This window comes from Cervus canadensis, chromosome 2 (genome assembly GCF_019320065.1).
Source record: "Cervus canadensis isolate Bull #8, Minnesota chromosome 2, ASM1932006v1, whole genome shotgun sequence".
Taxonomy (NCBI): domain Eukaryota; kingdom Metazoa; phylum Chordata; class Mammalia; order Artiodactyla; family Cervidae; genus Cervus; species Cervus canadensis.
Window position 1 is genome coordinate 114268344 of NC_057387.1, and position 22342 is coordinate 114290685.

General features: G+C 53.1%; 3 protein-coding genes across 8 annotated transcripts in view; 1 reads left to right on the top strand and 2 right to left on the bottom strand.

Annotated features, from left to right (window-relative positions):
• The window catches only part of SNED1 (sushi, nidogen and EGF like domains 1), a 73276-nt gene extending 69894 nt beyond the window's left edge, over window positions 1–3382 (top strand). For both annotated transcript variants that reach the window (XM_043462203.1, XM_043462204.1), the window contains exon 32: window positions 732–3382. The gene's annotated coding sequence lies outside the window, so the exon portion shown is untranslated. The remainder of the gene's footprint in view (window positions 1–731) is intronic.
• Window positions 3383–4109: 727 nt separating this feature from the next.
• On the bottom strand, window positions 4110–9774 carry MTERF4 (mitochondrial transcription termination factor 4). 2 transcript variants are annotated; one of them, XM_043462206.1, is made up of 4 exons: window positions 9673–9774; window positions 8028–8511; window positions 5656–5840; window positions 4110–4990 (listed from the first exon to the last, which is right to left on the bottom strand). In XM_043462206.1, exons 1-4 carry the CDS (start codon window positions 9691–9693, stop codon window positions 4649–4651), a joined length of 1032 nt encoding a protein of 343 aa, XP_043318141.1. In that variant the 5' UTR covers window positions 9694–9774; the 3' UTR covers window positions 4110–4648. The 2 variants fall into 2 exon arrangements, with proteins under 2 accessions (XP_043318141.1, XP_043318142.1); XM_043462207.1 differs by lacking the exon at window positions 9673–9774 and adding an exon at window positions 9334–9520.
• A 2520-nt stretch (window positions 9775–12294) lies between these two features.
• PASK (PAS domain containing serine/threonine kinase) overlaps window positions 12295–22342 on the bottom strand; it is a 32394-nt gene continuing 22346 nt past the window's right edge. For all 4 annotated transcript variants that reach the window (XM_043462210.1, XM_043462208.1, XM_043462209.1 and 1 more), the window contains exons 13-18: window positions 21280–21405; window positions 21055–21189; window positions 17703–17902; window positions 15570–15703; window positions 13732–13878; window positions 12295–13200 (exon numbers count right to left, since the gene is read on the bottom strand). In XM_043462210.1, the coding sequence (XP_043318145.1) occupies window positions 13046–13200; window positions 13732–13878; window positions 15570–15703; window positions 17703–17902; window positions 21055–21189; window positions 21280–21405 (897 nt within the window). In that variant the 3' untranslated portion in view covers window positions 12295–13045. The remainder of the gene's footprint in view (window positions 13201–13731; window positions 13879–15569; window positions 15704–17702; window positions 17903–21054; window positions 21190–21279; window positions 21406–22342) is intronic.

Below are 22342 nucleotides of genomic sequence, written 5' to 3' on the forward strand. Positions count from 1 at the left end.
CTCCATGGACAGAGGAGCCTGGTGGGCTACAGTCCATGGGGTCACAGAGAGTCGGACATGACTGAGGAACTAACACTAACTACACTACTACTGCTGTTCTTAAAATGATGGAGAAAACACAAATAAGCAGGAAACATTTACACACAGAGGCTTCTCTGGTGGCTCAGAGGTAAAGAATCCATCTGCCAGTGCAGGTAACGATCCCAGGGTCAGGAAGATCCCCTAGAGAAGGGAATGGCTACCCACTCCAGGATTCCTGCCTGGAGAATTCCAAGGACACAGAAGCCTGATGGGCTACAGTCCAGGGGGTCGCAGAGTCGGACATGATTTAGACTCAACAATACAACAACAATTCACACACAACAACTCACCCAAGACCGAAGTGCAAGAACTCATTTCAACTGAGAGACCAGGGACAGCCCATCTTCAGAGGAGAGATGGGGATAGCCCATCTTCAGAGGAGAGCCACGGTGTCACCAGTGAAGGGAGCAGCCTGCAGACCTCGGAGCTGAGCTGTGACGCGGCCGCTGTCCCCGACACCAGGGAGCTGCCAGTCCTCCACAAGCCTGCCCCACCCCCCACCCACCACGTCAGAGGGGATGCACCCACAGCTCAAGGCGGGGAGGGGCGAGCTCTTTAGGTCCTCTGGGGGCAACAGCCCAGAGCCGCTGTGTGAAGAGGAATGTGTAAAACTACCTTCTCCTCATACCCGGTCTGTTTTCTCTTCTAAGGATTCAGGATGTTCCTGCTGTGTTCCATCAACCTCACGAGTTTCTAAAGCCCAAGAAGATGAGGTCTAAAATCAGACTGAAAACAGCATCCTGGCTGGAGTCAGTGGCCTGAGCAGCTTCTCTCCTCTGGCCTCTGGAAGACAGCCAGCCAGGCCAGGCAGGCATCAGCCACAGGCAGGGAGACCTCCAGGACAGACCCTCACCAGATAGAGCCCAGGCTGCTCTAAGCGAGCACTGCACACACATACGCCCCGGGGGAGCAAGGCTGCCCACCAGAAATGCTTCTGCAACCTTCAGAAACCAGCTTTTGGATTCCAACGTCAGAAAAGGATTCTCCCCTTAGGAACCAACCACCAAACTGAGGAGGAAGTGCTATCTACACCTTCCAAGGCAAAGACTGTGGGGCTGGGAGAAGGTGCAGAGGTGAGGCACACTGGAAGCCCTTCAGCCGGCTCTCCTCCGCCAGCAGTCTATGCTGATTGTTTGCAGGTAGTGACCCACCATATGGACCAGCTGATTTTGAAAGAGAAGATGGTAGCAAACACTAAGGTGGAGATCAAACACTTTTTAATCTACAACTTTTTTTGTAAAAGCCAGACAGTACTTTTGGGTCTGCGAACCCGATGGTCACTGTGGCAATGACTCAGCTCTGCAGTGGTAGCTCAAATGCAGCCACAGACATGTGACTGATGAGGGATGGCTGAGTTCCAGTAAAAGTTTATTTACAAAAACAGGCAGAGCCGAGTCGGCCCATGCGCCATGCTAAGCTCAGCCCTGGTCTCTGAGGCCATAGGCTGCGGTCTATCCCCAGGATGACAAGTCCCACCAAGGCACCAAAGACCTCAAGGGTTTCAGGGAAACCTCAATGTTTCAACCCCACTTGGAAAGCCAAAGCAGCATGTCCACCAAGCACCGCAGGGCTCCTCCCACAAGCCAGGCGGTGTGGAGAGGCGCAGCCGGGGAGACCAGACTAGATGCTGGGAAAGGTTTCCCTGAGGTCACAACTCAAGCAACGCTGTTGGGGGCTACCAGGCAGCAGGCAGCATCTTCCACACCCTCCTTCACACACCGACCACCGCGTCATCCTGCCACCCCTCTCTCCAGCACGCCTCTGACCTGCACTCCTCCTCCCTGCAGATGAGGTGAAAACCAAAGCAACAAAGCCCACCCCGCATGGCGCTAAGCGCTCCAACAGCCAGCCCAGACTGGAGCACAAGCCCCAGGCACCTCCCAGTGACCCGGCCCCGAGTCAGCACCACAGCCCAGGAAGGCCGCCTTGCTGTCAACCTTTATAAAAGACTTTTTACAGAATTTATTTTAGGCTTTTTACTTATATTAAAGTTCTGTGTGCATATGTCTGTGTATTATGCATTCTGTCATTTTCAGCAAGGAATTCTCTACTGTACTCCCGAAGGTACCCCGTCTCCAAGGCCCACCTGGAGAAGACGGCAGAGAGCAGTCCAGGGGCCCCGGCACTGGGAGGACTGAGAGGAAACCACACACGTACACACGTTCTGCTGACCTGTGCTGTGCGCCGGGCCCAGCCACTGCACCCACGTAAGCTCTGGCGCCACACGCCAACGGCGAGACCACCGGAAAGTGGATGGAACGCCCCACTGCCACGTAACAACCTCAAGCCCCTCAGCCAGAAGGCAAATGTAACATGCTCGTTTTGACCTTAGAAGCCTTTGTTCCTACAAGAAACAGTTTACTGAGTCCTGAGCGTGGTGCTGTTTTCTTATGATTAACCCATTTTGGTGTTTTATAAATTATATACCTAGTAGAAGACTTCCTGATGCTAAAGGAATTATAATTTATCCTTGAAACATTACAAATGAGCCACTGCTTTTTCCCACATGGCTCCTTCGTCAAACTCTAATGTCATCCTTGGAAATCCTCAAAGTCCACCCAAAGAAATGAGTAAAATGGAATCGGAAAACTGTCAGGGGCATACACAGTTCTGTGTGGACATAAAACGAACAATCCTGGGCTGCCAAGGCAGTCTTGTGCTATTCAAACTTTGGATCAACTAACCACACAATCGAGCTTAAATTTAAGATTCTGTTAGCCCCAACTGGGGAGCACAAGAGCAACATCTCAGGTTCCAGGGACAGTGCCAGCCACCAAAAGGCCATACAACACAAGAGCACAGGAAACCTCCTTCCCACGGCCAAAGAAGACAGTAAAGATGAAACCTCCCTTTTCCCCCTGCACTAGGGCTGACACGGTGCAAACGGGGAAAGCTACGCAGCACCTCGCTGCCCCCCACCAGCACCCCAGTAGACAAGGGTCCACCCAGTGTCAGCCAACCTCCGCAGCTCTGCTGGGTCGGAACTACTGCCCCTGGCAAACTACCGCCGCCGATGCTGGACTCCCGTGTGGAGGGGCTCACTGAGCTGCTGGCCTCGTGCAGAAAGTGTCTCCTTGCAGTCACGCTCCGGCATGAGCCTGGAGAAGGCACAAGCGTCTGCACCAGGTGCTGCGTCCCCCATCTCCCAGCGCCATCCCAGCACAGGGTGGAAAAGAGCTATCGTAAAAAATCTTTTAAATAAAAGAGAAACAACACAAGTAGCCCGTTTAGAATCTTAAGTTCTCACTAATCAACACAGTCGTGTTTGCTAGAGGTGGCCTCGGAGCAGCATCTGCGCCTTGGCACCACTGCAGGCCTGTCCTGAGGCCACACGCACACCCTCGGGCCTAACGACACAACTGACCCCAGATGGTGCCGGGCACTCCCAAGAGTCAGGACCGCCCCAGTGAGGACAGCCGCCTGACAGGACTTACAACGTCTCTGTGAGAAGAATGAGGCCAAGTACCACACATCTCAGGTTTTGGGCACATCACCAAAAATGTCTTTTGCAGCATGAATCCTGTGCCAGCCAGCCCGTCCCCGGGGAAGAGCCCCCAGAACATGTAGTGACCCCCCATTCCCCGCCCCCCGAGCTCATGCCACCAGGGCTGGGACTCTACCTCAGAGATGAGCCCTGGTGCACACCCAAGCCCAATCCCCAACCCCAGTTCTTCAAAGTTGCTCCTCAGAACCTCTGGCCTCCCCAAGGGGCCACCTCTGGTGCCACGGAGCTCCCTGCAATGATGCCAAGCCCAGACCCCGGCCCGGCTCCAGACCCCAACACCCCATGACCCTGGCAAGCGCGCATTCTCCTCTGGCCTCAGAAGCCCCATCTGGACCATGTCCTGGCACACTCCAGGTCAGCACTCCACAGCTGCCGGAGACGTTAGGACTGGATGCGGCCCTTGGACCGAGCTGGCACAAAAGCAGGTTCCCCCACAGGTCAGAGACGGGCCTGTTATTCAGAAAGGCAAAAAGCGCCCCTTCACAGTGCTGGCATCAAGAAGCTGTGCAGAACAAACCACATGTCACCAGTCAACTTTCTTTTACTCTGCTGTACACTGAACACAATTACAAATCAATATTTTTTATTTAAAAACATGAGTATTTTTGTGGAAAATCTGCTACTTGTTGTCATTAAAATAAACTGTTGTGATGTACTAAAGCTTCACTGTCTTCTCCTAACTCTTTGTCACTAGAAGGATGTAAAATGACTCTAGAACCAGAAGAAACATCCCCACTCTGTCACAGAATCATCACCAACACAGATGACCAAGAAACAGTAAAACCAGACTCTGATGCACTGAGCCCCCTGACTTCAGGAGGTCCCAGTCTGTGATTCAGGATGGAGCAGGGCCCTCCACACCGAACCTGACTGATCAAGCCAAAGCATCTGCTGCTTAGTTTGGCCTGTCTACCTCTCAGGTGATTTCTAAACATTTTTCATCAAAAGACCAGTTTAAGAATAAAAAATACCCTGAGAAGAATGAAGTGAAGTTCCCAAAAGCTTTGAGGAAATTAAAATAACCTTTCATCTCTCTGGGCTCCGTTCACTCCAGTCCGTCCATCACAGCTCCTGCTCTTCCTCCCTGTCCTCCTCCTCCTCCTCCTCCTCGTCAGCCATGCAGCCCTCAGACTCCTCTTCCTCCCGGGCCAAGAGTTTCTTAAAAACCTCAAACTCCTCAGCAGAAGACACCGCTGTTCTGGCCAGAAACTCAGCTTCTGAAACTCTGAGGATGTCCTTAAGTAAAGGGTTGGGGACCTGTGTCTGCCCATTCTTGTCAGGGGTCTGGTACCGGCCCAGTCGCTCCAAGAACACGTGCCTCTGCTTGGTCTTGGTCATGGAGTACTGCAGGAAGTCCGTCTTCACAATGTCCACGTGTTTAATCCCCATCCTGAAATAGGCATACTGGAGACACAGACGTGGTTAGGAAGGCAGCTGCAAAAAGCCTGGTAGGTTCCTAAAGCACAGCCAACTGCGACTGTCCAAAAGCACTTGGAGAAACCTGACTAGTCAACAACAGCAGAGCACTATGATCCCCAACATCTGCATGATGGCCGACAGCTTTCAAAGCATTTTCAAATTTATATCGAGAAAAATGCAGCAAAAAATAAAGGGCAGGAAGGAGAAATTAAGTTCTACTTTTCTTCATGGGGTAAGAAAAACTGGGAGCATGAAAAAAATAGGCAAACAATTCAGAAAACATCTAGGATCTGACCTAAGTCATCAAAATTGTGACCGAAAACTTTAGAACAATCTTCATACTCACATTTCTAAGATCAACATACAAAACAGATTCAAAAGATAGGAAGGTTCTAGCTAATTTTAAATTAGGTATTTCAAGCAGAGGTATCATATGAAGTCTAAGAACGGGCCTGAGTCATCCATTATTAATGGCAGAAAAGTTGCAAAAGATCTTTTACCTGTAGCAAAGAAGACTCAAAACCAAATTCTCTGGCTGGTGTGAACCAAGCGGGTCTAATCTTGACCTTGTCTGCTTGGCCAGGTGAGTCAGCTGACCATGACTACACTGGAAACCTGCTGCTACCCATCACACCACCAGCCATTCTTACCTGAAATTTGTATTCCAGCTCACCAGGGTCCTCCCGAAGAACATACGGGCACCTGTGCAAAATCTCAGTGACTTGCTTTATAGTGAAAAGGCACTTCTCCTTAAGGACCCCAACAATGACTTCAATGTCCCGCTGACGCATGGTGAAAATTTCAGGGCAACAGTAAAGCACCCTCTTTAATTTCCCTGTAGATCATTAAAAAGGGCAAGTACATCATTTTAGGATATTCCAGAAACCCAAGGGGCCAACCACACCTAAATCAAGCCAGAATTTAAAAAACAAACAAGGATCCTCTCCTCTACAGAAGAGTGCCAGCTTCAGATGTCTTCCCAGGAGCACTGTGGAAACAGAAGGGGCCAGAATGACTCAACTCCCCAGTGACTCCCTTTCACTTCTCAGACTCCCCAGTCGCCCCTCGGGGAGGCTTCCCAGCTGAAAGGCACCTGCTTCATATGCTAGGTCCCTCTTGCCCTCCTCACCTAGAAAAGGCTTTCACAGGGATTTACTGGAAAAATCAGACAGGAGGATGGGACAGCAGCTTCCCGCATGTTGGGGCTTTGTATTCATGTTTCCTCCTGTAATAAAACAGTCCTTGAAACATTCACAACCAACATCTTAAGACCTAGGAGCTGGAACGAAATGAAAAGTGGTTCCACAATAAAAACATAATAACGGTAAGAATCCTGATGCACAAGACTGATCTCCAGGTTAGCAGAGTGATCACAGGTTTTATCCACACTAAGGCACTTCAGAGGGACAGAGGCTCTATTAGTAACTGCATTAGGAAAATCGGCATAAACTGAGACTACCCCAGGCAAACTGGGCCATGTGGCTTTCCTATAGATAGCTGAATAAAACTCAGTACCTAGAAACTGGAAACCACTTAAATAAACTGTTAAATCTCCCTAACGGTTGAGTCAGTGTCTTGATAAAACATACTCAGGAATGAATTTCAGGAGTTTAGTGTTTATCTTTGCAGCTTAAGGTCGCGCTGAGCTTGCTAATTTATAATGAAGACACATAAGGTGTTAGGGTTTCCCAGGTGGTGCTAGTGGTAAAGAACCCACCTGCCAAAGCAGGAGACAAAAGAGATGTGGGTTCAATCCCTGGGTTGGGAAGATCCCTTGGAGAAGGAAATGGCAACCCACTCCAATACTCCTGCTTGGAAAATCCCATGGACAGAGGAGCCTGGTGGGCTACAGTCCACGGGGTTGCAAAAAGTCAGACATGACTGAAGCAACTGAGCACAAGGAAGGTGTTAAGTTGAGCCTTTCAGATTACACTGCAAGAGGTAATCTGTTAAGAGAAACACACACCATCACCTTTTGCTCATCTTCTAGAGAATAGAAGGAGGCCTGTTGAGATCCTCTGAAATCTGGATTCCCAACCTTTTCTCCCCTTTCCCCATCCCCAACAATATTCTACCAACAAGAGACAAAAATGAACAAAACAGTGGAATTCCTCTGGTGAAAGTGGGTAGGGATCCTTGGAGATCCTCATGATCCCCCACCCTCCTCCAAAAAAGCCCATTAAGAGACCCAAATGGACTTCCCTGGTGGTGCAATGGATTAAGAATCTGCCTGCCAAAGCAGGGGACACAAGTTTGAATTCAGGAAGATTCCACATGCCTCAAAGCAACTAAGCCTATGCACCACAACTACTGAGGCTGCGTGCTGCAACTACTGAAGCCTGTGCACCTAGAGCAGAGCTCGTGCTCTCAAACAAGAGAAGTCACTGCAGTGAAAAGCCTGCACACTGCCGCCACAGAGCGGTCCACGCAGCAACGAAAACCCAGGGCAGTCAAAAATAAAATTGATTAATTTAAAAAAGAGAGAGAGATCCAGTGAACTTCCAGGATTTGGGAAGTGTGAACCTGTGGGGTGGGGATGATGGCTGGGGAACGGCCACTCCACCTGTCCCAGAAATCTGGAAAGATTTCACGTTTCACATTAAATGGAGACACCTGACTGGAATCCAAGCCTTTACGGGGAACTCTAAGTCTCTGGCATCACATCAGAAAGACAGACACAAAGCACTGAGCCCACCCCGAGTCAATTAAATATCAAAGGGTACATACATACACATGAGCCAATGCCCACAACCCATGCCCACCACCGCCTAGATGCCAGAGCCCCCACAGTGAACACACCAGACAAGAGTCCGGGCGGGTCACTCAGCTCCCCCTCCCTCCTGCAAGTCCCTCTGCAGAGGTCACTCTGCCTCCTCACCTCTAAGCCAAATCACACATTCCTCTCAAGGACTTCCGCCCCCACCACCCCCTGCCAGAAACCTCCTGAATCCAGCTCACCAGGCTACTCGGTCTCCAGCTCTGACTCCTCAGTACTACAAATAAAATCCCCACCAGCTCATACCTTCTCCAAGGCCCAGCTTTCGCAGGTAACTGGAGCGCTTCTTCATTTGCATCACAGGCAGTTTCAATAACTGAGGACTTTTCTTCAAGGCCACACACACAGGCTCTGGATTCAGACCCAAAAGTACTAATTCTGAAATGATGTCCAGCATCTGTTGAGGGTGGGTACCTGGCTGTATGCTGAGCAGTTCATTAACATGGACATCACTGAAACCCATGTCGAGGAGGGAACTGACAACGTTCTCTTGCGACACAGGAGTTCTCTGCTTCTCAAGGAGGCACTGAGTCAGCCCTGTTCTGTGCTCCGCTTTCTGCGCACATTTTGGGGGTTCAACAAAGGATGACTCTTCAAGGCCCCCTCCATTGGAGACTGTCATTAGTTTACGCAACAAAAAAGCAGTCGTCCTTTTCTGTTCTCCAGGCTGACGAGTCGGCCTAGTGAGGAGGGCCCAGGTAAGGGGGGTCAGGCGATGCCAATCAAAGACCTGTAAGACACAAAGGGAATGAATTCCTAGTCACATCAATGCAATGAACACCACAGGATTTCTGAGTCAGGGTATTTAGCTCCTTGGTCCCACACAACCATAAGTTTTTATAAGCAATCTGCAAAGTCATAACTGGACTTTAAAAGCCTACAGAGAAGTTCATGTACAGAGAACAGAGTTTGCAGAAGCATAGATTTGCTTTTGCTGTTATAACTGGGGACAGGGACAAGGAGGGATTGGGAGAACAATTTCAAGGCCATCAGGTAAAGCATACCTTGAGGGGTGGGGGGTCCTCTACCTGTTCAGGGGGGGGGGGGCTACAAATTTAGCTGAGAGATTAACAAGAAGAAAAAAGTTTATTTATATGTATATGTTGATTCAGGAAAGAGGTAGCTCCCTAAATGACTAGAGTTGGGGGCAAATGGGGGAGGAAGGTTTCTAGAGGAAGAACAAACCGGAGGGCTCTTCGGGGAACAAGTGGGAGCCCAGAAAGTTTGTGACAATGTTTATGTTGATACAAGGGGTCATCCCTCTTTTTTTTCCTTCAAGGCAGTAAAACTCCCCAGGAGAAAGGCTCTATGGCGCCCTCTCTCCTGGAAGGTTCTGCTTTTAATGAGATAAGGGCCGCTCCAAGCTGGCTTCTTTCAGTCTCTCAAACGTCTTTAGCTTAAAATCATTTCTGTGCCAACTCTGGGGTCCGAGTCGGTACCCACATCTGAAAACTCTGTATCTCGTACCCGTCTCCAGATTCACCTAACTGCATTCATTCCACAAACGGAATGCCGTTAGCCTGTCAACACACTACACAGGATTCCCGTTTACCTCAGAACTCTTCAGGGAACAGGCCCGCGCGCCACCAACAAGGCCCAATCCCCAGGTCCTCAACGCCCCTCAAGACGCGTCCCAAAGCCTCCCCAGCGCCCTCGGCCGCCGAGCCCTCGCCCTCAGCCAAGCCCGCCCGCTCGGAGCGCCCGCCTCCCCTGTCGCCCCGTCTGTGGTCCAGCCGCGGGTTCGGCCCAGCGCCGGCGGCGGAGGCGGGGGACAATGGGCTAAAACCGCACCAACGCGGCGGAGAGCGCCGAAGGTCGGGATGCCACACCAGGTCGGCACGCGCACACCCCCGCGACTCGCCAGGAGCCCCGGAACGCGGCGGCAGCTCACCTGCCGACCCAGCGCCGCCATAGCGCGGAAGCGACGACGGCACCGCTGACGCCGGAAGCAGCGCTCTCCGAACCCGCTACTACAGCCCTCCCGCGTCCGTCGCTTCCGCCCTCCCCCTCGCAAATGCAAGCGCGAGGGAGGCAGTTCCGCCCGACCCTTCTCCACCTGTGTCCGGCCGTGGGCGGGTGGCCAGGGTCTTGCGCCCCTCGCCCCACGCCTGCACCGTGGGCTCCCAGACCACGGCTTCCCTGCTTCGTGCCCACTCTGCCCGGATTCCCGCTTTCCGGAGCTCCTGGCTGGCACAACAAATGAACAGCCCATTCCCCACACGCTCGCTTCCCTTAAGAGAAAACTGTAATCTCGGCTCAAACCGGCCGCCCCCCTGGTCCAGAGAAAGTAGGTTAAGGCAGAGACTGGGCGGTCTGAGTAAAATGGAATCGTCCCAGGTGAAGTTATGTAAGATTTGATGTGGAACCTGTATCCAGTAGCAATACTAGTGTCAAGTTGCAGTGAGAATGGAGTGATCACCAGGTTCCAGATGGGGCCTGGCGGCCGCGGAACACCTACTCTCAGCCCCTCTCCGCACTTCTGAGAAGTTAGAACTGTGCCAGACCCAGGGACGCCCCCGGCCTTTCCAGAGCAGCACCTGCCAGGAGCAGCCTATGGTCTTAGGAGCTCCCCTTACAGCTAAGCAACCATCTCAGACTGCAGCCCGTCCTTTGTTGACAAGCACCTTGACTTCTTGCCAGCTCCAATTATAATTCTTGATAAACACACACATATGCTAGAGGTGTTTAAACCATCCAAAGGAACTCCAGAAGTCTTTACAGTTTTTCTTTTAAAAAGGTCCTCCCAACTTAGAGGTATGATTTCCTTCTGGGATGAAATCTAGTAATGCTTCAGCCTAATTTGCATCCATTTTAAAATTTTGGATATAGACCTGTAATTGTTCAGGTATAGAAACTGCGCATCTCTCAAAAGGGGATAGTGGGGAAAAAGAACAAAAAAGTATACTTTCTCAGCTGCCTAAACTCCATCAATTTTAAGTCCAAACCTTAATTTGTAAGCACTTCTTGTTTTATCTACTTGTTTCTGAACTGAGGAAAAGGACTTAATATTTGCATTGATACAGTTTATAAAGTACCTTCTCTGGGCCAGGCACCAGACTGGGTGCTAAAAATGTATCTTTTCACAAAAGGATGATATCAAAGAAGAGGAAGATTGTAAACCATGTAGAACTCAAGAAATGGTTCTGTTTCTGTTGGTTTGCTTTTTTACCCTGATTTTCTCCTTGAAATATGCAGCTGTCAGCACTGCAAAACAAATCACGTTAATGCTTTTACACCCAAAGAACATCCTTGTGGGCCTCCCTGGAAGGAGTCACAGAACCTAAATAGGTGTCTAGGTCTAGAAACAGTAGTGGCTGGCGTGCAGGGATCACTCCAGAACATCAGTGGCAACTTCAGTGCTCTGAGAAAGCCTTGCTCTTTGGAATCTTACCTGTAATGTGGGGAGGAAAATTTTTCAGCATCTGCCTCAAAACCTTTCTGCCTGGATTCTTTCTGCAGAGAACACTCTCAAAGTGTTCAGACTTTCCTCTGCCAACAAATCAGGTGAGTTTTAATTATTTTTCTTAGACAGAAGTAACAGTTCTTGGAGACCTAGAACTTTGCATTCTCAGCCCATTGCACACCTGTCTGAAAAAAGCATTCTGTAACTTCTTCTGTATTATAAGCATCATAGAAACTACAAAGGAAAATATTTGGGGTTTTTTTAAACTTTGAAGAGTTCTTGGAACATCATAAGACTTATTTGATTCTGAAGAGTAAATGTCACTAACTTACTACAGACTTTAAAAAATACACTTCTAAAAGTCCTGCCTTTACTGTCCCTGCTGGACAAAGGAAGGGCCCTCGTCATTCTCTTGAGATGTCAGAGACACTCAGGCAGCACTTCCTAAAGGGAAGGGATGTGACATCCTATATCCCAGAAGTTGAGAATAAAATGAACTGTCATCAAGACAGCTGCATACTTCCTAAACGAACCCTGGAAACTGGGCGCAGGATCACACCAGAGGCAGGCTGGTCCTGAGCATCTTCTTGGTCCTCTGGGCAGGAGCCTCGGCCCCGGCAGAGAGTGAGGACATATGGGGAAAGGGGTACTGGGACCTTGAGTTAGGTTTTGTTTTCTCCCTGCTATTTGAGCAGGGAGGGAAATGAAAGGTTTCCTTCTGACCCCAACCACTCTCTCTCCTCCAAAACAGATACAAAATAGGGGCTGAATTTCAGATTAGGGTGGATTGGAGCCTAGAGGGAAGGAGTCATCTGAGTGTGTGAGAGCTGCACTGGGACCTGATCGGGACTGGGAGAGGGACCCTCAGGGCTGGATGCCCCCACATAGTCACGGGGTGGGGGAGATACCCCCCACATGGTCACAGGGGGCTCCCTGGGGTCAGACACCCCCACATAGTCACGGGGTAGGGGAGACACCCTCCCACAGTCATGGGTCGGGGCTCCCTGGGGCTAGATGCCCCCAGATAGTCATGGGGTAGGGGAGACACCCTCCCACATAGTCATGGGTCGGGGATCCCTGGGGTCACACACCCCCACACAGTCACAAGTGGGAGGTCCCTGGGGCTGGATACCTCTGCATAATCATGGGGTGCTGAGGTGCTGGGAGGAGTTGGGGTGGACAGCAGAGCAGAGATAGATGATGGGCCAGCCCTGCTGAGCTCTGCACAAGGAGAAGGGGGATGGCTGACACACCACACCCTCCAGTCTCCTTAGACTGGGCAAGCTTCAGAGACGTGCTGGGCGCACCCACAGGAGGGAACCCCAAGCTGACCAAGGCGGGACCTCTCTCCAGCTGTGGCGCATGGAGACGCACAAATGGAAAAATAAGGAAATGAAGTGCTTCCCATACCAGCACTGCAGAAGAATTCACGTGGTGCAAGTCAGGGTAATTGTTTACTAATAAAACTGCTTTAATTTGGAAAACGTTCAAGGAAATAAATTAAAAACAGTTTGGTCATTTGGCGAACAGTTCTCCACACTCCACGTATCAGACAAGCACACACCAAGTCAGAGGAAACAGAAACGCAGGCGCATATACAAAAGTACAAAGAGAATTAGAAGCCTCTTGTATGCCTTTTGCAAATTCACAAATGAAAAGCCCTTTAATAGTACAAAACTCAAACACTAGAATGTTTTTTCAAGGCCATGAAAAAAAATGAATTCCAAGTCTATTTGGTAAACCTAAAATAGTACAGCATCACTGGCTTTTGTTCTAACAGATGAGTTTTTAGAAAGTGAACTTGGCCTAATTCTTGAGCACTTACTCTCTGAATGGAAGGGCCTGAGAATGCCATGCCTCCCTAACCGAGTGCCGGAGAGCAGCAGGGAGCCGGGTCGCCCGGCGCTCTGGGTCCTGCCCTGCTGCACGAGGGCCCGTGGGACTCCAGGGCCCGAGCTGCGGCACTCGGGCTCCTGCCGTCCAGCTCCAGACCAACGGTGGACAGAGCTCTGCTCTCTGAAGGAAGAGAAAGGTAGGCTGCATCAGCTGCCAGTGACACTGTTCTGAAACCCTTGGCTTCCCTCTGGAGGAATTCTGAAGAGCAGAAGGCACCAGAGGAACCCTGCAGAACCCACCCGGCATCGTTCGAGACTTGCCGGACCCCGCTGCTGTGCTGGAGCTGCACATCCAGAGCCACGGACACGGCCCCCTGAGCAGTGGGCCCGGACGCACAGGGCCGCCGCTGCCCACCGCGGGCCCCGGCTCCCTCGCCGTCCGCTCTCCTCCTCCCCTCGGCCTGCTCTGACCATCGCCAGCAGCACTTCCCAAACCCTCTCCCTAGCCCTCCACCTCATCTGTGGGAGTCCTTGTCACGGGCTCCCATGGGTGTCGCCCACCTTCTAAGGCCCCGGTGCTGTTCAGGGGCCTCTGGAGTCCAGCTCACAGGCAGCAGGCTAGCCCTGGGCCCTCACCTTCATGACCAGGGCAGCGCGGAGGAGGGAGCCCCCCGGACCCCCTCCCCCACAGGGCGCGGGCTGCACCGCTCACCTGGCTTGTTTACCCGACACACCTCCTCCCAGGTGTAGTCCGCCAGGTTCACGGGCTGCGTCACCCAGGGGTCTGTCACCAGCTTCTCCAAGGTGGTGCGCTGCTCGGGCGCAGGCTGCAGCAGCCCAGACATGAGGCTCATGAGGTCTGGGGACAGAAAGGCGTGTGGTCAGAGGGCTGACGGCGGCCCAGGCTGGGAGTGGGTGGCGCGCACTGCGTGAGTGCAGGGCCTGGGCTGAGTGGACAGGAGGTGGCCTGCACCCCCACTTCTGACTAGCACCATGGGGCTTCTGGAAGGCAGGGTCCCCAGCTATGCTTCCGGAAGGGCTACGGGACGTGTGTGTGGCCCCGAAATGAAAGCACTCGAGCTCCCAAGCCGCTCACTACAGCAGCATGCGGCAGCCCTGACGTGCGCCGCCCTCCGGGGCCCTGGGGACACAGAGCCATGGACACAGGGATCGTGTGACAGGGCAGGGGAGGTAGGTGGCCAGCCGCGGAGCCCCGGTCTCTCCCCACAGGAAGGGCGCACAAGCACCAAGAAGAGCCCCAGCCCTGAGTCTGGATCTGGTTCCCATTTTCTTTAACAGTGTGGGTGTCACCTCAACCAGGGCCACTCCAGAACTCAGTGCCCGGGTGAGTGTCCTGAGAGTCCAGGGGGCAGAATTTGGAGCAGCCCACTCCCTGCCCAGTGCAGGTGGAGCAGCCCCTAAAGGTGGAGCAGCACCCTCCCCAGCCCCAGGGTGGAGCAGACCCCCAGGGTGGGGCAGCCCTGGAAGGTTCAGCAGCACCCCAGAGTAGAGCAGCCCCCTAGCCCCACCCCAGGGTGGAGCAGCCCACTCCCACCCCGCTGAAGGTGGAGCAGCCCCCCCAGGGTGGGACAGCCCTGGAAGGTGCAGCAGGAGGCTGCAAGAGCCCCGCCGTCACGGGGATCCAAAACATTAGGAAAGCTCTACAATTCTTCCAGGCCGCTCTAGACTGAACTGTGCCCCCTGCAGATTCCTAGTGTGATAATATTAGGAAGTGGGGCCTTTGGGAGGTGAAGGGGGTCAGATGAGATTGCGTGACTGCCCCCCGCAACACACACAGCATCAGTGCCCTTATCAGCAGAAGCACCAGAGGGCCTGCTCTCTCCTGTCTCTGCCCTGTGAGGACACAGGAAGAAACAGCTGTCTACCAGCCAGAATCCGCCAGCACCCTGACCTTGGGATCTCCGCCTCCAGAAATAAACGTTGGTGCTATAAACCCCGGCCTGTGATGTACGGGCATGGCAGCCCGAGCAGACTGAGACTCGAGCCTCCAACATGAGCGAAGAACCCAGGTAGAGGCCTGACGCCTAAGGGCGCCCGTCACCTCACCACCTGTGACAATGAATGATTACTCTGGGATCACATGTCGCAACTGGGAGACCTCAGAACCCCGGTCCGGCTCCCTGGAGCTCCTCCAGGCGTGGGTCTGAGGGGCCCATCCAGGCCCGCCAGCAGGGATTGGCACTGCAGGTGCAATGCCGCCCTCGTAGCTCTGCGGGGAGCCAGCTCACAGGAGCTCCAGGTGGGAACCCTGGTTCCACACGAGGGGCTGGGGGCTCAAGTCCATCCTCCCCCTCCCCACAGCCATGGTCAGAGGCTGCTAACGTGTGTCCCTCAGGAGAGAGCCACTCCGGTCCAAACTTCCCTAAGATCAGTCGTGACATCTTAAAGTCACATCCAAATGGCCCTTGCGTTCAGATCAAAGTCTGAAAGGAACGGAAGAGAGAGCGAGCCGGCTGTGCCTGTGTGGGCGATACCACGCACTGCTCTGAGATGGGAGCCAGCCCAGGACGTCTGCCCGTGCAAGCTCACCTTCTGACACCAAGTACGGGGGGTTTATCGCGGCCTCCATGGTCTCCTCCAGCTCGCAGAAGGGGTTCTCCTCGAAGATCAGCGTGTACAGCGTGACCCCCATGGACCACATCTCCAGCTCCGGCCCCCGGTACCTGCCAGAGGAAGAGGAGGCACTCGGGGCGCTGGGCCAGCCCCACACGAGAGCCAGGACCCCGCACATCACCCAAGAGCAGCTCCCAGTGAGAAGCACCACACTCCTTGACCACGTCCACCCCCCACCAGACGCCCGCCACCCCCTGGGGATCAGACATGAACTGAGAGACTAAGTCAGGAGGTGGCAGGGGGCCACACACAGTGTCCCCCGGGGGGCTTCCTGGAAGAGGAGGAGGGAAAACCCGGGAGTGCAGGCAGTGCACAGCCCCCCAGGGACCCCCTGGGGAGCGACGGCGGCTTCAGGGCAGGGTGGCCTGCCCTTCAGAAAAGAGCTGAAGGATGCCCGAGGTGAGACTGGCACAGTTGAGCCTCCGTAAGGATGAAGCAAGCCCACGGCAGCGGGAGGGAGGAGACGGTGGGGGCGGAGTCCAGGCAGCCGCCAGCTGGAGGAGGGGTCTTGGGGATGGCGCCCCGGGGTGATCTTCCTTCTTTTCTGTGCTTACAGACCCCCCTCCTCCCAGCTACTGTTCCTGGGCTCTGAGAGGCTGGCACCCTGCCAGCCGTCTACATGGTTCAACCCTAACGGCCACAGCAAACCAGCAGGATAAATGTTCTGCACAGAAAGGCCAGGCCCCGTGCTCCCCAGTGTGTTGGTCCCTCAGGTCTGGCCCCCAGAGCCCTGGGGAGCAGCTGTGTTCATCAGACAGGAGTGTAGCCACGGCGGCTGAGGAAGCCTGGTGAGCAGAAGCCCAGGACAGAGGCTTCCGCCTTCCAGGGGCCACAGAGAGCTGGGGACACCAGAAGGCAGGAACCAGGGGGCAGGGGGGCCAGGGGGCAAGCATGAGGACAGACCTCAGGGCAGTGAGAGGAGAGAAAATGCCAGAACAAGAAACTCAGACTTCAGTAGAAAGAGATTTCAAGGATTCTGGAGGCCGAGGAGAAAACTCCAGCAGCGCATAGCAGGGGTCGGCACACACACCCAAAGCACAGTGACTAATGTAGGCTGGAGCCGCGCGGCCTCTGTGGACACTGATCCTCTTGGCCACGGCTGCACAAAAGCAGCCGCAGACACCCATGAGCCCACAGCCGTGGCCCTGGGCCAACAGGACTGTCCTCACGACCGCAGTGGGGGCCGATCTTCCGCCCCAGGGCGGAAGGACGTGGAAACAAGCGGGGGGATGCGTGCAGAACCCGCAGTGAAGGTCCTGGGTGCTCTAACCACCAGCCTGCCTGGGAGACGCGTCAGAGTCATGTGTCTCCAGAGGACGTGCTAAACAGGTACAGTGAAACACCTGCAGTCAGACCTGCCTGGAGCTCAGCTCACACGGATAAAGACCAGTTCCAGCACATGTGGACAAGACAGAAACCCACGCATTCGGGGCGGAAACGCTGAGCACCGTTTCCATGCTCAGTGGAGCTCTACAACCCCTGAGTTTCATCTCGTCCTTCCCTCTCCTGAGCTCCCTGAGACCGGGCCCTGCCCTGGCCAGGCCCCCAGCACAGAGCTGGAAACCCAGCCCACGCCCACAGGACCCGCTTCTCATCTCAGCAAGAGCAGGGGGCTACCCTGTGCCCAGCTGACGCGGAGGCAAGCCAGTCAGCGACAGCATGGGTCCTCTGCATTAGCGCTTCATGTCTCACGCGGCCAGCCCAACCGTACATCACTGGACTAGACTGCTAGTGCTGGCATCAAAATAAACAAACCAACTAAAAATAATTCTCTTCATTCCTTTGAAGAATCCCAAATTTGGGGACTCTTTTTCTTCTCTTAACTTTTGATTATATTGAACTCCAAACATAAAAGGTGAAAAGACAGTCTAATGAACCCCTGTACCCAGCATCGGGCTTCCCTTGACTGAGCTTCCTTTTCCTGCCCACTGACCTCCCAAAGCATACTTAAGCACTCGGCACCCTCATCACAAAGAGGCACAACCTGAAGCTGCTTCCCTCTGCTACCGCAGAAGGTGTGAGCACAGGCTGCCTGCCCGGAACACCTACGGGTTCCCCATGAGGACCTCGGGCGCGCAGTACTCGATCGTCCCGCAGAAGGTGTAGAAGAGCTTGCCCCGCTCCAGGTAGGCAGCCGAGCCGAAGTCAATGAGCTTGATGGAGAAGTCCTCGGCGATGACAATGTTCTCGTCCTTGATGTCCCGGTGGAGGATGCTCTGGGAGCGCAGGTACACCACCGCTGACACCAGCTGGAATAGGGGCCACGGGCGTTGGTGAAAAGCTGACTCAAGGAGAATATGCATTTAAATTGAGGATTAACAAGAGAAAAAGATAAAGCAACAGCAAAGAAGAAAAAACCTTTCACTGATAACCAGCTGGGGGCAGGTCAGACTCTGGATGCCGCACACACGGGCGGGCGCTGAGCCGGAGGAGAGCTCCAGGCAGCCCTTGCTAAGGCGGCATGCACACGCCCGGACCTGTAATCTCATTGTCATGGGACCTGTAATCTCACTGTCATTGTTATCACTGTTGTGATAAGGACACTTAACACAAGGCCTCAGAGAAAGAAAGAAAGTGAAGTCCACAGTGAAGCCGACTTTGTGTGACCCCATGGACTGTAGCCCGCCAGGCTCCTCCATCCCTGGGATTCTCCAGGCAAGGATACTGGAGTGGGTTGCCATGCCATCCTCCAGGAGATCTTCCCTATCCAGGGATCGAACCCGGGCCTCCCACGTTGCAGGCACTCTCTACCGTCTGAGCCACCAGGCCTGCCCCTCGGCAAATTCCCAGGAACACCAGGCGGCACCTCAACTAGAGGGACCGCGTGCACGGCAGCTCTGCAGGACCCACTCCCCTGTGCCTGTGCCCTTCCAGGGATGACCCACATAATCTCAGTTTCTAAGGTCTCTGCCTGTGTGCTACCAGTGACCTCCCCAGCAGACACTCACTCACCCCACAACAGGCAGAACCATCATCTAGGAAGGAAAGGCAGACGGCAGCAAAAGCCGCAGGATGCGTGGTGGGCGCTTGAACGAGTGTGGGCTGGGTTGGGTGGGCAGTGATTTCCCCAGAGTTCATCGGGCAACTCGAACAGGGCTGGGAGCAGAAGCCCAGCCTCCACGCTGTGACTTCCAGGCTCCGGCAGCTTCTCAAAGAGCAGCGCAGAGCGGAGCCATGCTTTCCCCAATGCATGCGGCCTTCCAGTGGTGCAGCCTCAAAGGAACTCCCCAGCAAACGGGCCGAGCGCATCAGTCTCCACTGTCTCCACTGCCAGAGGGTAGTTACTAGGATGTACTGCTGCCTGCCTGCACTGCACGTGCGGTGAGGGAGATCAACAGCAGTAGCACCTCAGTGAAGTTTGAGTAAAATTAGTATGACTTCTGACCCCACTCATAACTTGGACACCAGCTGTACCAACGAGCACAGTGATTTCACGGACACAGTCATTCAGATCATTAGAGACAATTTTACATTTACAAATGAATATCTTTGAGTCAGAAGCAACAATTAATGGCAGACAAACTAAGCTGAATTAATTAACTTTAAATAAATAAAGAGGGCTTCTCCGATGGCTCGCCAGATAAAGAATCTGCCTGCAATGCAGGAGACACAGGAGACACAGGTTCAATCTCTGGGTTGGAAAGATCCCCTGGAGAAGGAAAAGGCAACCCACTCCAGTATTCTTGCCTGAAAAATCCCAGGGACAGAGGAGCCTGGTGGGCTACAGTCCAATGGGTTGCAAAGACTAAGCACGAGCAAAGTAAGAGTTCTATTGGGTTGGCCAGAATAAATAAATGAACGTATATTTACATACACATACATGCAGACGTGTGCATACCTGCACATCTGTGCATAGATGACGTGTGTGCCTGGGCACATGTAACACTGCACAGATGTGCGCAAACACACAGATGTCTATTCTTACAGATTCATATATACACATACACACACTCACGTGTGTGTACATACAGAGACATACACACATGGACATGTACTATCAGGCTCCAGGTGGGAGGCAGAAACCACACGTTGCTCTGAATATGGACAACTTCTTCGAGGGTTATTAACTACAAAGCAGTAACGAGCCGGAGCAGGACGAGAAGCTGCTCACCGCAGAGGAGAGCCGTGCTCCGAGCAGACAGGACCCAGGGCTGGAGGCGACGCACATGCGTACACGTGACACTGTCGTTCTGTAGAGCCCTGAGTCCATTACACTGACGCTCACTGCCACGTGGATTTACGAAGGGCCGTGGAGACTCACTGCAGAAGCTAAACAGCATCGGACACTAGAGTCCCCGGCACAGCAGCCCTGAATGAATTGCAGTCAGGTGGCAGCTGTGGGTGAGTGACTCCACGTGTCACGTCACACGGAGACCTGTCTGCCTTGAAGATTTCAGAAGCAAGCCTCCACCATCAAGTAAAGGAGACGCCTGTGTAACCTTCCAGAGGAGGAAGACAGGGAGAGGTGGCATTCTTTGGCCAGAACTGTGATGACCAAAACTTACAAGTAGGTGCCTCAGAAATTTAATTTCAGAAATCCAGTAATTTCTGGGAGCTCATAGCTTTGAGGAAGAAATATCAGTTCATGGAAGCTGTTATTAGAAACCAAGTCAGCTCCAGGAAACCAAGAGCAAACCTGTGGACTGGTCACATCCCCCCACCCCGCACCCCCTGGCATCCCTCCACCTTTTCCAGGGAGCAAGGAATCGTCTGGAATGAAACTTCCACATTCCCCAAACTGAAGAACTGTTGTCTCCCCCACCCCACCCCAACATCCAATTTCTCTTTCACAGGACACCTTTCTACTTAGCTGGTTACTCTCCCTTTCCAAAAAATAACAAACAGACTAAGATCAATACACGGATAGACACGAAAGAAACCAAGACAAATACTCAGTGTAAACTGAGATGGCCAGAGCCACAGTCTTTGCAGGTTAATTAACTGGACAGCTACGTCTACTCAGGACTTCCCGTGCGCCTGACTCGGGGATGCTGCACAGGGGCCTCTGCACTCTCTGATTTAGCCCCAGCAGTCCTGTGAGACGCTGGCTAAAGTGAGGTCCATGTACAAATGAGCAGGGTCTCCCCGTGGTGGACAAGGATTCAGATCAGATGCACAGCCTGCAAGCCCAATCTGAGAGCTTCACTGGTTCCTCTTTGAGGCTGGGTGGGTATCATTTGGATATAAATACACTTTAATCTTCATCCCACATCCCTGGTCACCCCAGGGTGACGCCTGGCCTCACTCTTCCTCCCCAGCCCCAACCTCACTCTCTCTACTTCAACAGTAGAATTCTCTTCTCAAAACACGTGTCCTACTCAGTAACATCCCCAAGCTGGAGGCCAGGTCCAGCGTCACTAACCATGGAGTCCTGGACCCAGGTAGCCGGGCCCACTCTCACCTGTCGGAAGATGTAGCTCGCCAGGGGCTCGTCAAGGCTGGGATGGTGGTCAATGAATGCAAAGAGGTCCAGGCCGGAGCCGTGCTTCTCCATCACCAGCTGAAAGAAGCCTTTGTTCTCAAACACGTCCAGCACCTGGAGAGAGAGAGAGGCGAGCTGGGTCTGGCCCTGCTGGGACACCTCCAGGGCAGCGTGCTCGGGCGCGGACGTGAGACAGCACCCCACCTTGATGATGTTGGCGTGCTCCACCTTGCACAGAATGGCAATCTCTAAAGTAACCTTCCCAAGCTTGGGGTCCTCAATCCAACAGTCCTCCAAAACCTTCTCCTTCTTAATAAACTTCACCACCACCTACGAGGGAGACAGGGAATGTCACTGCAGCCCTTCCCACTGGCCCCCCAACAGCTGTGGAGCTTTCACCTCTACCCTAACCCCCACCTCCACCCCCATGAGTCCTGGGACGTGAAAGAAGAAACCTAATAACCACCATCCAATGTGAGGGGGCCAGGAGCAAGTCAGCAGCCAGCCGGAAGTCCCAAGTGGACCTGCACAACCTGCACTGCGGGAGGATGGGGGAAATGGAGGAACTGGGTGGGCTGATGGCAAGACCAGGCCATGGAGGTCTCGGAGAGGGTGTTCCCTAGATACCTCACGTCACCCCGATTTCTCAACCAAGGACTGGATGTCCCGGCCAAGAAAATGAAACAAGAGGTCTGAGAACTGGAAAAATATGAACAAAAATGTCACTCACGTTGGTTTTGAGAACTAATCAGAGAGTTGCACAAGATGGATGGACACAAGACAAATACATGGAAAAAATGGTGTGGTGCAGCCACAAAAAAAGAAAGGAAGCCCACAGTGCCTGCTGGATTGCTGATCCAGACCAAGAATGAGATGACTGCCCTCAGATAAATAAAGATGGCAACAGAAAATTAAGACGAGTCAGCCAAGAAGCACGTGATGCCCAGAGCAGTGTGTTTAAGCCTCTAGGAGGTGTAAGCACACTCAGACAACTCCACACAGCACAGCGCTCAGTATTAAGTCACAGCTTAGAAACACACACTCAATCCAAGAAGCTAGAAAAACAGCAAAGTTTACAGAAAGTACCAGAAAAGCAACATAAAGAAAACAGATACTTGATGAAAAACATGAGCAATTCTCTGGAAAGTCGGCAAAGAGGAGAGAGTGTGCACACGAGAGTGAGGAGAGCAGGGGGAACAGCTCTCGCCAGGAACACCTGCAGATGTGATGTCACGGCACCAGCCACCACCGGTGTCCCCAGCTCCAC